At 43.2% G+C, this 16160-nt stretch overlaps 1 protein-coding gene across 46 annotated transcripts in view; it reads right to left on the bottom strand.

Moving 5' to 3' along the window:
- Positions 1-2306: 2306 nt before the first annotated feature.
- RBFOX1 (RNA binding fox-1 homolog 1) overlaps positions 2307-16160 on the bottom strand; it is a 2122525-nt gene continuing 2108671 nt past the window's right edge. For 15 of the 46 annotated variants that reach the window (XM_080678210.1, XM_080678242.1, XM_080678235.1 and 12 more), the window contains 2 exons: positions 6563-6638; positions 2307-5020 (listed from right to left, as the gene is read on the bottom strand). In XM_080678210.1, coding sequence (XP_080534336.1) covers positions 4898-5020; positions 6563-6638 — 199 coding nt within the window. In that variant the 3' untranslated portion in view covers positions 2307-4897. Of the gene's footprint in view, positions 6190-6562; positions 6639-16160 lie in introns of all 46 variants that reach the window. The other 31 variants (XM_080678221.1, XM_080678243.1, XM_080678199.1 and 28 more) reach the window with 5 other exon arrangements.

The following is a 16160-nucleotide window of genomic DNA, read 5'->3' as shown; positions in this document are numbered from 1 at the left end:
TGAGAAAATAATCAGGTGGTCATGAGCAAGGTTGAGAATGTGCATGTTATATAGGTACAGGTAGGCAGATGCTTGAGTGAACGTGGGCATGCGCACACACCTGCATATACACATTGATTGGTCCTGCTGGCATGATGAGGGTCGATCTGCAGGGAGAACCTAATAAAAGCACCCTCAGGAAGTTGGCGAACATGGTCCCACCCACATGACGGTGGTCTTCAACCTTGGGAGTGCCCAAAGCAGACGGGGCCCAGGAATCTGCTTTTCAAACAAGTTCATCAGGTGTTTCTAAGAGAGGAGGTCGTGGGATGGCACCTCAGAGGGGCACTGCCACAGCAGTAAAGGACGTTTGCTGTGTGTGTGCATGTTCGGTTGCCTGGGATAGGCCTGGGATAGTGGAGTGCTCACAGAGCTCCCTGCTTTCCAGGAAGTAGAAACAGCCTTCAAATGTCACCACATATTATTGAGGTCCTCCGGGTGCTGAGTAGGAAAATGGGATGGGACTGAGTCGGTGGTCTGAGAGATGGAACTGCACCTGCACTGTTTTATTTTATTTTATTTTATTTATAATGTGGAGAAGGTCTTACTGTTTCATTAAAATATTGTTTTAAGAAAAAAATTGCAGGTGGGATGAGCTCTACCCCCTGAGCATTGTCCACGAAAAACACAGATAACAGCCTCAATTTAGACACAGTCATGTGCCTCGCACATGGGCTTCCTCTGGGCTTTTTTGCTCACCTCTGCCCATACTGCAGGGGACGCACATTTGCATCCGCTGGCGGAGTCTTTGAAGAATCCCTTTCAGTTCTGCCATCGTTCTTATTTACTTCACACTTCACATGAAATTTATAGGCTTACCTTCTCTTTAGAGAAAAGCCTGGTTTTGGAGATTCTGTAAATGACTGCTTTTCACATCTATGCTTACATCCTCTGATTTGGAGAGGGAGGGGACTCAATTAGAAAGCCAGCATTTTAGGAGATAATTATCTTTCTCCTTGCCATATGCCAGGAGAAAGCTCACGATGTCTTTGCTTTAATTGATACAGCCTCACATATTTTGTAAGGAGAGTACTAAAAGCTCAGGTTTAACATGACCCCCATCCTCACCACCCTCATCATCATCATAAATAATGGAGCAGAATTTTGGAAGAAGGATAAGCTCCAGGCTCAGACAGATCCTCATGGGACCTTGCTTCCCACAGTTGCTAGACATGACTTCAGGCAAATCATATGACTTATTAATTCTCATTGTCTTCATTTACAAAAGGAAGGTAATACTGCCTTCAAGGACCAATTGACATTGGGCGATGGAACTTGACTATGACCCTCCCAGTTCTCTATATTACAAGGAGTTTACAGAGAAGGGACTGTTAAGTATACTTGACGTGGTGTGATAATTGCTAGTAAGATAACCTGCCTTGTGAAACTGTGTGGGGCACTCAGGGTAAGTCCTATCATTTCTAGAATTGAATGCTCACGGGCCAGGAGAAAAGAGCCCCCATGGACGAAGTATGCCGGTTTTGGGATTCGGGCCTTGCCACTTGCTTGACGTGTGATCTCAGATAAGTTAAGCTCTCTGTGCCTCAGTTTCCTCCCAGTAAATAACCATAGCTTACAGTCAGTGAAGTACAGCTGTGAGCCTGTCGCATAGATTGTTTTATTTATCCCACATGACAATATTAAGAGGCACCGATTGCTATCAATCCGGGTTTATGGATGAGGAAACCGCAGCACAGAACTCTGGTTTAACTTGCCCTGGGCTGCAGCTAGCAAGTGACAGAATCGGGATTCAAACTCCCAACATCGGCTTCCAGACCCCACATATTGAAAACTTGATAGGGGTATTAATATAATGGAATGAGACAGAAGTAAGATATTATTAAGATAACTAAATGGGGTAGATCACCCTGACAGAAGTATTAAGTCATTAAATGAAATAAGGAACACAGGAGCCTAAGCTGGATTCGTGGCCCATAGTAAGCACCCCATAAACATAAACCTAGCATTTACTGGTTTTCTCATCCTCATCATACAAGCCTCCCCCAACCCCAGAGTTGTATTCATAACTAGTACAGATGTTTCACTGAAATTCACAATTTGTTTTTGTTGTTTTGTTTTAATCCAAAGACTGACATTTCCCTGCTGGGGAACAGCCCTGTGTGTCACACAGGCAGTGCACCTGCAGGGGGCGCCACCAGTGGCTATGGCAGCCTACTACTCACCTGGGCAGCCCACACCACGCCCCCTGCTGGACACACCCTTGAAAGAAACACGCAGAAGCCAAAGGACTAACACCAACTCACAGGTACCTTTTCAGACTAAGCTTTTATTTTTTTGATATTACAAACCAGTTTTCTTTATTCACAAACCACTGTAAGTGATATAAACACTAATTTCTAAAGACAGATATACACATTTTCTGGGTTTGCAGATTGCGTGATGTGTGTGTTAAGAAGTCACTATAGGCCACACATGATATTAATCTTTTTTTCATAATTCATAATAGCAATAGTTATTTAGATAAATGAAAACATTCCAAATAAATACTGTTTTAAAAAATCCAAAATGTCTGTTTACATCTCTGACATACATTTTAAAATGACTTGTTGGCATCTTGGAGGAGTGCCTAGACAGAAGATCTGCAACCTCAGTTGGCACCCACTTGCTCTAAATGATTTTATTAAAACTACATACAGTCATGGGGGAAAAGTACAGCTCATCAATGAAAATCAAAACTGCAAATTAATTTTACTTTAACCAACACAGTAAGAACTCTATGTTTGTGATTCCAAATACAATGCAAATTCTGGAGTGTGAAATTTGAGGCAATTGGGAGAAATCTGTTTATTCTCCCCAGCCCCCTGTCCTTTCTCTCTCTCTCTCCCCGCTCCGGGGTAGGATGCCATAGTATTTTAATAAATCGTTGCCTTTCAAAACATCAACTGTCATCGCATTGCTTCCCAGGTGGGGGAATGAGAATGTCTTAGTGATGCTATAAAACACCCCTCTGCCCCGCCCCTCCCCCACCCAGAGAAGCCTGCTGAAAAGAATGTCTGAAAAGCTTTGGGCTGCTAAGCAGTTTCCCCCCTTTCTCTCTGGGTTCAAGACAACCCTCATCTGCCTTAGATATCGAAGCTACAGAAACTTGGTTTTCAAATCTTGTGAAACTTTATTGATGGTTTAATATCCAACCAATCTTACTGCATGCACATAGGATGACAAGAATGCTGTATCACAAACACTTTTTTTTTTTTTTAAGTTTTGTTTGGTTTTGTTTGAAAGCAGAGTTGTTACAGCGGATTGGCAGGTTCACAGCGGTGAGTTGATAACTTACTAAAGTGCTTGCCAGACGGCGGGCACTGTACACATGAAGACTTAACTAGGGCAGCAAAACTACTGGGGACAGCTTGCTGCTGTTTGTTTCATTTAAATACAAAAACAGGAAGACCCGTGACAGATACCCCAACTCAGGTTAACTTGTAAACAGGACAACATGGAAGGCGTTCAAACAGAAGTAATCCGGACAAACTGCAATTTTTCGGCCGCGTCGCTCTGGCCCTGCGTCTGAGATGCGGGGGGGACTTTGTTCTTCGGGGAGGAGGAGGGTACACCTACATTTTTGCTTCCTTCTGACAAGTGTCCTGGGCCTTGTAGACAGAACTACAGTTACTGGTTTGAGATCATCACTGGGGACCAGGAAGAATGGGGGGAGAGGGGTGGGCAGGCTCTCACAGACTGAAAAATTGCAGCTTGCTCACATAACACAGTCATGTTTCAAAAAGTACCAAGCTGACGAAAATACCATGATTATCTCTACTCAATGATTGCAATACTTGTAAAATGCTTCTAGAAATCCGAATATGATTATCATGTAATTCCATAAAAATTATACGTCTGTCTCTAACAGTTGTTCTACTAGGCTAAAACTAAAGCTTCATAGACTGTTTCTAGAACTTAACAACTCCACTGCACAGATGTAAATTTTATACATTTTTTTAACTGGTACAAAGAATTTAAGTTTTTATTACTTTCTTTTTTTGGAAAAAAAGAAAAAAATAGAAACAGTGCTTTTTATCACCTTTTTATTAATGTTATTTTTTCCCTCCCATAATATAAAAGTCAGCAATGATATCAATAATTTATTATACTGGAAGAAATATAAAAAGAATGCTTGTTGATGGCCTAACTAGCAGTTTTTGCCTAAATAACTAGCGGCTGGTTAAGAAGCTGAATACTGCCCGGGGGGAAAGGTTAAAGGGTGGGTTTGCACAGCTTCATTCAACTTGGATGCACAAGGGCTGCTAGAAGCATCCCCTTAACAGCATAACCTTTGGCCTGAACTGACAATGAGTAACTTAGAACCGTTGCTATATGATCGTTGGTGCAGTGGGTCGTTTAGATTCATCAGTTACTATTTTTTTTTTCTTTCAGTCGAACCCCAGTCCCAATCCCCTAAGTCCCTCCCACCTTTCCCCTTTCATAAAATAAAATAATGCAGATGCAGAAAAAATGACTACTGTAGTCACTTACACTCTTCCCGAACAGCTGATAACCCCAGTAGCTTACTATTCAGCATATATAATTCATTTACATGATAAAGCACTCTGGATATGGCCCTAAACCAGTTTTTATTCATAGCTAGCATCTCTCTAGGTCAACCACAAAAAGAAACTCCTACAGCCAGCAACCAAACTACGGAACCTTCAGAAATTAAAGACCCACAATAGTAAAATACACAGAACAAAATATCTGAGGTATAAGATAAAAAATGTAATTTTTTTTCCTCTTTTTAGTTTTTAGAGTTGCTAAAATGATGCACTACTGCATGTATTGCAATACCCAGGCCTCGGAAAGCTTCCTTTCTCCCCACATTGGAAGGTTTTTATGGTTTTGTCATTTAGTATGGAGCAAAACGGTTGTATCCCCCTCGGTATATACTAGCCTGCAATGAAGAAAGAACGAGACCCACATCATCAGCATGGCTCCTAGTCTTGGCATCAGTCAAGGGTGCAAAAGCATTCTGAAACAAAGCAATTTGAGGGGTGTGTTTTTTACATTTTCCTTTTGCAACATGTGGATCATCAAAAAAAGACTACTAATGTGAAAAATAGACACTCAAACTCAACCAAAATGGAGGCACCCCCTACCCATCCCAGGTCATTCTTGGAGAACTGAAGATAGGACCAATCCTAACCCCCCCCAAGAGCTCCTCAGACAGAGAGCCCCTCTGAAACCCAATTCTGTCGGCCAGTCCTGGTAGTTGAAAGGACTCGGATACACACTGGACCACTGAAGGATGTGCAGTGTCTCATTCTGTTTGCTCATCTGATTCATTAACACTATGTTCCATCGGGAAAAGCTCAATCTACACTCAAGAGGTTGAATGCAGACGACTGATTGAATGTAGTAATTCAACTCTCTTTTCCAACACATAACTCAAGTGGACTAGGTGTTGAACCAGAGTGGTTGAATGCAAAATCAGGATGAAAATTTAAATCAACTCCTTACTTGACGTGGCTCAATGAGCTGTATGGAATTTGCGCTTAAGAGGGGAGTCATACGGATGGATTGCTTGATGTAACTGAGCTTGTGCAAAAGAACATGGTCCCCAGATCGTGGCTGAATTTTTACCACCACGCTCCAGCGAATTGTCTGGCCATGGCTTTAGACAGCTATGAGGTGGCACTTAATTTATTTCCTTTTTCTAAAGGTATTGGCGATTCAAATGAATGCCTATGGGGATTGAGTTTTAGGATAAAGGACTGAGATTCTTGATCCCAAGCAGAAAGCTGCATGCCAAAAGCTTTGTAATGATTGCATACGCTCTCACGTGATGGGCACGTCTTACTGTACTCAAGAGTTTTAGTGCATAGAAGTTTGAACAAGTACAGGCAAATTCACCCACCCTCACCTCCCATGTTTGCCCTCCCCCACCCCCCAAACAAAAACCCAAACCCCCAAAAACAAAAGACAACCCCCAAACCCAGCTGATTCCTTCTAATTCTTTATGTACTAGGCACACACACAAAGTGTGCCCCTCTCTATTTTCTTTCCTGGGCGACTATGACTTTAAACATGAATTGTAATAGGGGAGGAGAGGCAGTCAGATTCTCAGCTGCCTGACAGCAGAGGCCTGGAAGTGTGCAGCTTAGCTCCTCTGAAGTCTGTGCTGGGGCTGGAACCTTGGGGCTATGTGAATGAGCAGCAAGGGAGGGAAAAAAAAAAGAAAAAAAAAGTTCTGCATTGACACTGCATTCTGTTAGTGATGGATTTAATTATCAAAATGACTAATTATTCCATTAAGGTAAGTGCTCTGCTAGGTGAGACTTGCAAAATTAGAAATATAATAACTTACATGCACTACATTGCCAAGAAATTAAGACATTTATCAAGTTTACTGGGAGGATTAATGTGGCATTTTAGCTGCTGTTAGATTAGCACAAGAGACAAATTCAATTAAGGGGAGAGTGAGAGGACGTCAACCGTCAACCCATACAAAGGTCCCAGCTGGGGAAGGGAAGGGTGGGGAAAGAAGTGAGGAAGAGGAGGAATTGGTACTCACCATGGCACCAACGCCGTAGGTGGGGGCTGGAGCAAGTGTGTGGTGGTAGGGGTCGGCAGCATAAACTCGTCCGTAACTGAAAGGGAAACAGAGGTGAAGATTAATCCATAATATACAGTTACAAAGTAATAATAGCAACCATAAAATACAAAATACCAAGACAGTGTGGAGGGGCTCTATTCATCTTCATACATAAGAAACATATTCCTATTTGCCACACAACATTTAAAAAGTCCATCTGTGCATAGCACATTCTTTTGTCCATTTAGCATGCTGGTCTCTCATAGGACTATTTCTAACTGCTCATGCAGCTACCCTGGAGACCAACGTAGGCAAACAAACAAACACACACACACAAAACAACGTGAAAGAATGGTTTTAAGAAGCACAGTAAACCCAGTACCCCCCAGAGGACATGTTAATACTCAAGAGAGATGGTCCTTTTCTCCTAATTTGGCTGTCACCAATCACAGGAGAAAGGGTGAATCAAAATGGGTGAAATGACCCAGTCTTTGCAGTTAGGGTCCAACATCTTTGTGAGCAAACACACTCAAATAGATGCATCCTTGGCAGGTTTGTGGGATGCCACCCCACCCCACTCAAGAATTAAAGCTGCTTTGATTTCAATCCTATCACCACAGAACTTCTAACTCATCAACCTATGGCCAGGTTCTGGGAAGGGACACATTTCAAACAGTATTTCTTGATGACAGTTCCTTATCTTTGAGTTTTTCTGTCTTTCTCACCCATCCTCCTCCCTCCTCTGCCATGACTTCCAGCACAGGCTTCCGAATAAAAATGAAGAAGGGAAGGAAGCCTTATGCATTCAGTGTCTATTAAGTGTCTGGGACTGAATGATGCCACAGATCAAAAATTAGTGTTCAGAGAGGAAGTCACGTGCTCAAGATCACAGAGCTAGACCGTCAGAGCTGATCTTTAAATTTCTCAGAGCCATTGGAAGACTGTTTCCATGGTGGCATGTACCCTTACTTAAATGGCCTGCCAGATACCTCCTTACAGGTAGTTTGAACATTGCTTCTTCAGTAATGATCAAAGCTGAGATGCAATCTTAAGTTAGGTTCCCCAGAAAAGCCTGAAAAATCTAAGCTAGAGACTAACTTTGACCTGATCCCATGAGTTGTACCCCAGAATTAATCCCAGCTGGAGGCAAAGGGGTTGGCTTTTTAACACTCATGTAAGTTGAGCATTAGCTGCAGGTTTTCCCAGGGGGGTTGAGAAGAACTGAGATGAAGTGATTTTCTTGGGCAGAAGGTAATTCTCTGAAGAAGGGAGCACCTGAGCACTGTTAGCAGCTGGGGAACGGGGGTACCAGTCACTAAATGGGATATATGTGGATTATCCACAGCTTTTGACTCTTGGACTTTCCTTTAAAGAATGAAGGAACAAGGCCGGAAGAAATAGTTTGTCTGTTCTATCAACTACTGTCAACCTTAAGCCACCTCCTATCTTTTGGAATCTAATTTGCACATGCTTTATTGTTCTCCTTCCCTATACTTTCACCATTTTGCTTCTAATCTTCTTGCTTATAGTTGGTGAATAGGAATGTACTGGCTGGGCCTGGCTAGCATGGCTCAGTGGTTGAACGTCGACTTATGAACCAGGAGGGTCATGGTTCGATTCCCAGTCAGAGCACATGCCCCAGTTGCTGGCTCAATCCCCACTAGGGGGCATGCAAGAGGGGATTCTTTCTTATCATGGATATTTCTCTCTCTCTCCCTCCCTTCCTGTCTGACACACACACACACACACACACACACACACACACAAAAGTACTAGATGGCGCATATAAGCCAGTCAGAGAAAGACAAGTATCACATGATTTCACTCATATGTGGAATCTAATGAACAAAATAAACGGATGAACAAAATAGATCCAGAGACACAGAAGCAAGGAACAGACTGTGGAAACTCAGAGGGAAGGTGGGGGAGGTGGGTGGGTGGGAAGAGATTAACCAAAAAACCTGTATGCATATATGCATAACCCATGGACACAGATAATAGGATGGTGCAGGCCTGGGATGGGGGGAGGGGCAAGGGCACGCCGGCTAGAAGGGGTCAGTGAGGGGAAAAGGGGATATATGTAATACTTTCAACAATAAAGATTAAGAAAAACAAAAAAGAATGTACTGGATGGGCCTGGCATGATTACTTATACCATGGAATCCTGAAAGTTCGGAAGAAGTTGGGTGAGGATCCTTCTAACTCATGGGCTCTAGTTTAGACTCCAGGTGGGAAAAAAGGATTCAACCAGTTCACATTAGATGTCTCTTCTTCCCAAGCCCTCCTTGCCTGTTCAAGGGGCACCATGCTCAAATAATCCAGATGAGGCTTTCTGCTTCAACACACTGTGATCCCCGGATCCTCACAAGCGGTATGAGAATGGATGTTTCTCAGTGAGACAAAAAGTCCACCCTCCCCCTTGCACTTCATTCCCTGAGACACTCGCCAGCCCTCTGGCTCATCACAAAAGGCCTTCCAAGATGCCCCGTCTCTCTGGGAGGAAAAACAGATGGAAATCCAAGACAGAAGGTGTGTTAAAACAAGAGGAATGGTGACATTTTTGAAGAAGTCATTCATTCGGGGAGGTCACTCATGAAAGCTGGGCCTCGACCCATGTAATTAGAAGTAGATATTAATAGGTGTAAAAGAACATGAGATACAACTTTGTCATTAATTTTTATTTCATGAGAAAGTAAAGTTGTCATTAGTCCAGAGGGTTAAAAAAAGTGATCATAGAATTATTTTTAATGCACTTTCACTCAGCAAAGCTGGTGGTATGAACAAGACATAAACGACAAAAGCAAACTGAAAACCCTTGGAAATGTACTATGTGATGCTACAACATGATGTTCCTTCAAAACGGGTATGAAGATGCAAATTCAGATAAATTACTGTTTTTTCTTTTAATTTGGGGAATGATTTTACTGTGGCAAAGATTTCCTCTTTTTGATAGACGACATGTTGGTGGCCTGAACGCACTGCATGAAAACATAGCTCCCACCCTTTTCTCCCATGTACTTTAATTGTACATTCTTATTTGTTTATAACACTGGGCAGAGCTTCAGTGGAAAGCCCAAGGTAACAATTTGGCAATGTTCTCTGCCTGGGCAGAAGAAAAATACAGCAGCACTGAACTATTCCTGGTAAATGAGCAGGCGCCTTTTCTCCTCAGGGTGACCTCTACCTTCAGATTCTGATGGTTTTATTATGATTAATAAATTTCATTTCCACAGAGAAAAAAGGGACCATGTCAGCTCAAACTGAAAGCAAGGAGGCTTCTTTTCAAATGCTAATTTCTGAACACGCCCTTGTGTGACACTACAATTTAGACACAAGGTTATTAGGGAAGATGTGGACTCCAGCACTACTCTCACAACAGCTATGCCAGGCACGTCGGCGACCCTGCGTCCTCAGAGCTGGCTAAGCACAGCCTGAAGGAAGAACGGCAAGTCCCAGGGACCCCAATGGAGTGGTGGGAAAATGTGTTGTGACTGCCATGTTATGCGTGATCTGCGCACATGGTCATTTCCACCCCACCCAGCGTTGGCCAAGGTGGACCACAGTGCATCAGGTCATGACGCTCTGTTTCCCCGCAGCCCAGCCCTCAGAAACTTCAGATGAAATCTTAAATGTGTCTACGTCATTCCATTCACACTGTCACCATCCTAACATCAGAACCAAATCAACAACAGCCTTAAATCTTGTCTCTTTGGCTCCACTTCTGCTTCTTCAACCCACCAGCCATTTACTAGGAAATCTGTATCTATCAAATCCATCTAGCATCTATCTATCTATCTATCTATCTATCTATCTATCTATCTATCTATCTATCATCTATCTATCTATCTATCATCTATCACCTATCATCTATCTATCTGTTCATTTATCCATCCACTTATCTAATTGAAACAAATCTACTTATATCACTTCTTTGCTTGAAACCCTCCCCTGGCTTTCCACTGATTCTAGAATATAATCCACACTTCCATGAGTCACCCTGTCCCCCTCTCAGCCCTCTCATGCACCCCTCTAGCCCTTGTTTACTGCGTTCCAGGCACAGTGGTCTCTTCAATACTCCTTGGACACACGCAAATTCACTCTCTTTGTAGGGCTTGGGCTCTCGCTCATCCTCCACCCGAATCGCTGCCTTTTCTTCTTTATGTCTCAGGTCAAATGTCACCTCCCTATAGAGATGCCCCTTTTCCCGACCCCTCTTTCTGAACCACAGTTTCCCACCCTCTCCTCACCCCCTCATGCCAAATAGCAAATCTCTAGTGACTTTGTTTACTTCTCTCCCTGATTATTCACCTGTCCCCCCTCCTGCACTGTCAGCCCCTTGGAGTCTGGGGCAGAGTCTAGCACAGCACTGGCCACTGTGCAGAGGAACTGGGCCACGCCACTGCCACCGAGTGAGTGGAGGCAGCAAGAGGGAGGAGTGGAGAGGAGGGAAATGTACCCATCATTATGATTCTGTTAGTGGCAAAGCTTTCCGAAGACTTTAGGTCAGCTGCTCTCAGAAACATTCAAACCCCTTAAAGACACCCAGAAGAAAACTTTCTGGGGACTTTAAAAATACAGTGTGTAATTTCACATCACCCCGAGAGTTCACAAATCACTGCCCATGTTGTCATAAGGCTCACCAAAACCCTTTAGGGAAAAACCAAACAAACAAAGAAATGAAAGGTAACAGCTTGCTGCCATCATGAGCCCTTGTCTAATCTTGACCTTAGCAACAACTTAAAACCAGGAGGCCCACACCGGGCCCTGGGAAGGGCAAAGGCCTGGGGCAAGAAGATCCAGGTTCAAGTTCTGCCTTTGCAATATCCTTGCTCAATGACTTGGGCAACGATACCAATAAAATGGTATCATTTTATCTGAGCCCTGTCTAATTCACAGATAAAGTGCATGGAAAGAAACCAGACACGTTTTAAAGCAGTCTGCAGGTTATGATACAAGGGTTTTTATATAGGTTTTCACAAGCCAATCTCTGTAGAAGGAACTGAAGGATCCTCTTCTAAAATGAGCATGTGTAGCTCCAGCAGTCAACTTACAGATGCTTTTGGAGTTGAGATCTAGCTAATTTGTGAGTTGCAGACATAGTTTAAATTGCTGTATTTGAACTTCAGGTTAAATAAATAAGCATGCCACCTGTTGAATGGGAAATATGAACCCATGTTTGTAAAGTACTTGGTGAGCTCTGCTGAGAAATGCATATATTACTTGTTAATAACATCTTCTAAATCTAGTTGAAACAAGCTGGATGCTCATAAAACACAATAGGGTCCTGTTGGTACACCACACCAGGGTTTTTACTATATATCCCTGATTTTCTTATAGGGATATATAGTAAGAACACTTTAACTTCACTCCATATATTTCAATTAAGAGTCTTTATGCCCCTGGGCCCGGTTTTCTTACTTTAGCATGATCCCCCCATGCCTCTTGTTCCAGAGATAGTGGGTAGGAATCCCGGTGGAGCAGAAAGATGAATAAAATATCTTCTCCCCTGAGATCTATGTCACCATGTGGCACAGATCTCCTAGACAGCCCGCCGAAGCAGGAAGGCAAGGAGACTATGCTGTGTCCTCACTACACAGGCAGGCACTGCAGAGTAGGCATTCAAAATAGGAAACCTCCCTAGGAGGAGCCTGCATGGCAGTGCCATTAGGGGCTATAGTGTCCTCCTAATTATATCTAAGATATAGCCTGTAAGGAACTGGGGAAAATTAATCCATGCAAGGCACATACTAACCACACAGTACAAACGGGGTATTTACTACACCATGGCCCGTGGTTCTGACAGCCTGCTATTTGGAGAGTGATGGTTTCGCTAGGGCATGTTCCCCTGGTTTGCACATGGTCTCAGACCTCAGTTGCTCACTTTGCCTTAGTGAATCTATTCAACTAAGAAAATATTCCTCTGTGACTGCTGTGGCCTTCTCCTAGGCACTGACTTAGATAAGATACACAAGATAGAGGAAGTGGACCAGCCCCATATCTCAAAACCAAGAAAACAGCTCCACATGCAGCTAAACCTCCAAGAAAGACACTGGTAGAAACGGGAAGAATTCTCTGAGATGGACAATATGGAGTTACCTCAACATGACTGATATTCCTGAATTTTATTGCTGGTCACTTCCTTAGCTCAGATTTGCAACAATCATCTGCACAGGTCACTCAGCACAGTGTTCAGCCTCCTGATTTTTGTCCTCAGAAGAAGGAAGGAAAGCATCTTCTGGGTTCTTTAGCTTCCCAATGGGAAGCCATGGGCTCTGTTGCGCATAGATGCTGGTCACACATGTGGACTGTGCATGTAGCATCTATAGGAACCAGATCCTACCACCTATGGGAATTCAGATGGCATCATCCTTTCTATGTCCTCTAGTGCAATTCAAAAGCTCTTCCTATTTGGAATCCCAACAAAGCAGGTTTGAGGTAGGAACCTTGGTTCTGGACTTAGCACAGCACAGCAGCAGCAACTGTCCAGGAGTCAAGAAGACACAATAAGCCCAGCCGGCATGGCTCAGTGGTTGAACATTGACCTATGAACCAGGAGGTCATGGTTCCATTCCCAGTCAGGGCACATGCCCAGGTTGTGGGCTTGATCCCCACTGTGTGGCGTGCAGGAGGCAGCTGATCAATGATTCTCTCTCATCATGGCTGTTTCTCCCTCTCCCTCTCCCTTCCTCTCTGAAATCAATAAAAATATATTAGTGAAAAGAAAACACAGTCAGCCCTGCTTCTGGCTCTACAGTTCCTCCACTACAATAAAAGACACAGAGATACACTCTCTCTAATGTCAAGGCCAAGGCCACCCTCCTTTTGTGTCCTGACATCGGTTCTACCAAAATCACGAAGAATTTCCCATCATGCTTTGAAATCAGCATGGCACCCCGACTATGGTTTAATTCACAGGGGGAACCCCAAAGGCAGTTCTGTGTTTGTATCCTTCATGGGGTTGCCAATAGCTCTGCAGAGAAGCCAAGCTGAAGCTAAGAATTCCCCAAGGTCAGAATTTTTAGAATCAAATCCTGCTTCTGCTATGTGTCTGCTGAGTCATCTCAGAAAGTTTATCTCCTCTCTGAGCCAGCTTCTCCATCCATGAATAGAGACAGTAATAGTGCATACTGACTGTAAGCTGCTGAGTGAAGCTGAGATAGGGTTAGTCAGAACCAAACAAGTGCCAGTTATCGATGCTATTAAGACTGGGAGGATTGCAACCCTTGTCTGCTCTCTATTCTGCCTGCGGTCCCTGCAGCAGAGCTCATGGGGCACACGAGTCAGAACTACCCTTGAATTGAGTTGTCCATCTGAAGCCCTGAGTAATGGCATCCCCTGCCTCTTGTAAGTGAGTCAAAGATTCTGAGAGGTCAATAAGCAATGTGAGAAGGAGGTAGGTTACTTGGAGGCAAAATTAAAATGTAAAGTCAAGAAACACTAACAATGTCCGGATTATCTTCAAAAGATTTTAATTCTGAGTGAGTATCCTTCACCTTTAAGAGACCAGTTCTTGAGGCATGCCAACACTTTCGATACTCATTTGTACAAAATGAATGAGAATGTGGCTCTAGAATGGTACGTTTAATAAAAATATAAAGAGAGACACAAATGCAAGCCACATATGACATTTCAAATTTTATAGTAGCTGCATTAAAAAAGTAAAACCAGGTGAAGTTCACTTTCATATTTTTATTTAACCTGCTATATTAAGGATATTATCATTTCAATCTGTAATTGACAGGAAGATTACAATTAAAATATTTTACATAGTTTTTTGTAGTAAGGTTTGGAAATCTAGTATGCATTTTAGATTTATAGCTCATCTCAATTTGGACCAGCCACATGTTAAGGGCTCAGTAGCCACAGATGGAGATTGGCCGCTATATTGCCAAGCATGGCTCTAGATAAACCTGTTGGGTATTCTCCTTGCCAATGAAATAGAAGGATTCCTGAGTGATCCACTCAGTGTTTCCTAAGGTGTGATCTGTGGACGCCTCTATTGGAATTGCCTGGAGGAGACTGTAAGAATGTAGATTTTCAAGCTCCCTCTCTAGGTCTGTGAATCAGAATCTCTGAGGCAGGGAGGGGAGGACACAGACTCTGCATTGGTAACAAGCTCTGCAGGGGATTTTCATGGCTCTAACATTTGATAACCACTTCTCTTTTTTTAAAAAAAATTATTTACTGATATAGAAATCCCATACTCAGGCTAATTCAGAGCTATCTAGATATCTTTAATTCCCATAGAGACATTTTATTTGTAGGGTATTGTTATTGCGTGTAACAAGATTGAACATGCCTGGTATACAGAAAGCTGTCAATAAATGCTGATTATGTGTACTTCGTCCCTTTGATATATGCCCCCTGAGCACTCTGCTTCGCCTATAATAATAGACATCACATCTTATTGGAAACAGGCCAATTAATTCTAAATCAATTCACGGCATGACAACCCCACTGAATAATCAAATCACCAGAATGAAGGGAAGACACTGAGATAAAATTTCCTGAAGGGTCACAATTAGAGGAATGACTAATTTGGAAATTTCTTCTAAATATTATCTGAAGTCTTAGTGCAGCTGCATGGATGCATGTGCTATGTGCATGCACATGTGTGTGTCTGTGTGTGCACATGGGTACAGGTCAGGGGAAATAGAAGAATGGACGGGGTGCCAACATCCCCTTTGTGCCTATAAACTTGCCAAACATTGCTTCTAATAGTTACTTAATGGAGTGTATATCAACCTGTCCCACAGGGGAGGGTTTTAGAAGCTTTCACAGATGTGACCAGTACTCATAAGGACTGGGAGTGTGTCCCCAAACTGGCTTCACATGCCACTAAGATGGTACCTGGTATGGTGGAGAGGGCAAGACTTGCTGATGGACCAAGACCTGGCCTCCACCTGCACCCCCAACACACACCAGTGCACACACACTCCCTCAGGAGCGGGCAGCTGGGAACCTGGACTCTTCAGGCAAAACAACTCGCTCCAAGTGTCCAGTAGTTTTCAGGGAATGACTTATACTGTTAGGTGATTTTTAGCCACTGCTTTTCAGCACGTGAGAGACTTTCAGAGAACTGACCTGGACCACACTTTGCTTGTTTAACCCTCTGTCTTCCTGATACATACAGTGACCCCGGACAAGAGAGCTGCTTCCCTCCTCACTTTATCCCTGTACCTGGATCAGTGCCCAGCACATCTGGGAGACCAGACATATACCTGCTGCCTATGGGGATGAACCACCTGAAATAAACACCCAGGGAAACAATTGTTTAGAGAACTTTTCGGTTCCCTTGAGTAGTCTCCAAATTTCCACAACTATGCCCCGGAACTCACAAATATGAGTTTTCTAGGAGCAAGATAGCACAGTTGAAGAAAGCAAGAGCATTCCACCTGGAGGCAAAGGTCAATGTTCCAAAGTCAAGATAAAAGGCGCATGTGGGGGCAGCATGGTCTGGTGGAGAGTTTGGTATTGATAGACTCCAGTGTGATTATGGGCAAGTTACCAAACCTCTCTGGGCCTGAGCACTTTTTTTTTCTTTTTTAACCTGCAAAACAGGATGATAGTAACATCT

The sequence above is a fragment of the Plecotus auritus genome, assembly GCF_963455305.1.
Source record: "Plecotus auritus genome assembly, chromosome: 7".
Lineage (NCBI taxonomy): Eukaryota > Metazoa > Chordata > Mammalia > Chiroptera > Vespertilionidae > Plecotus > Plecotus auritus.
Note: the sequence above shows the minus strand (reverse complement) of the source record. Positions and strands in the feature narration are given on the sequence as shown.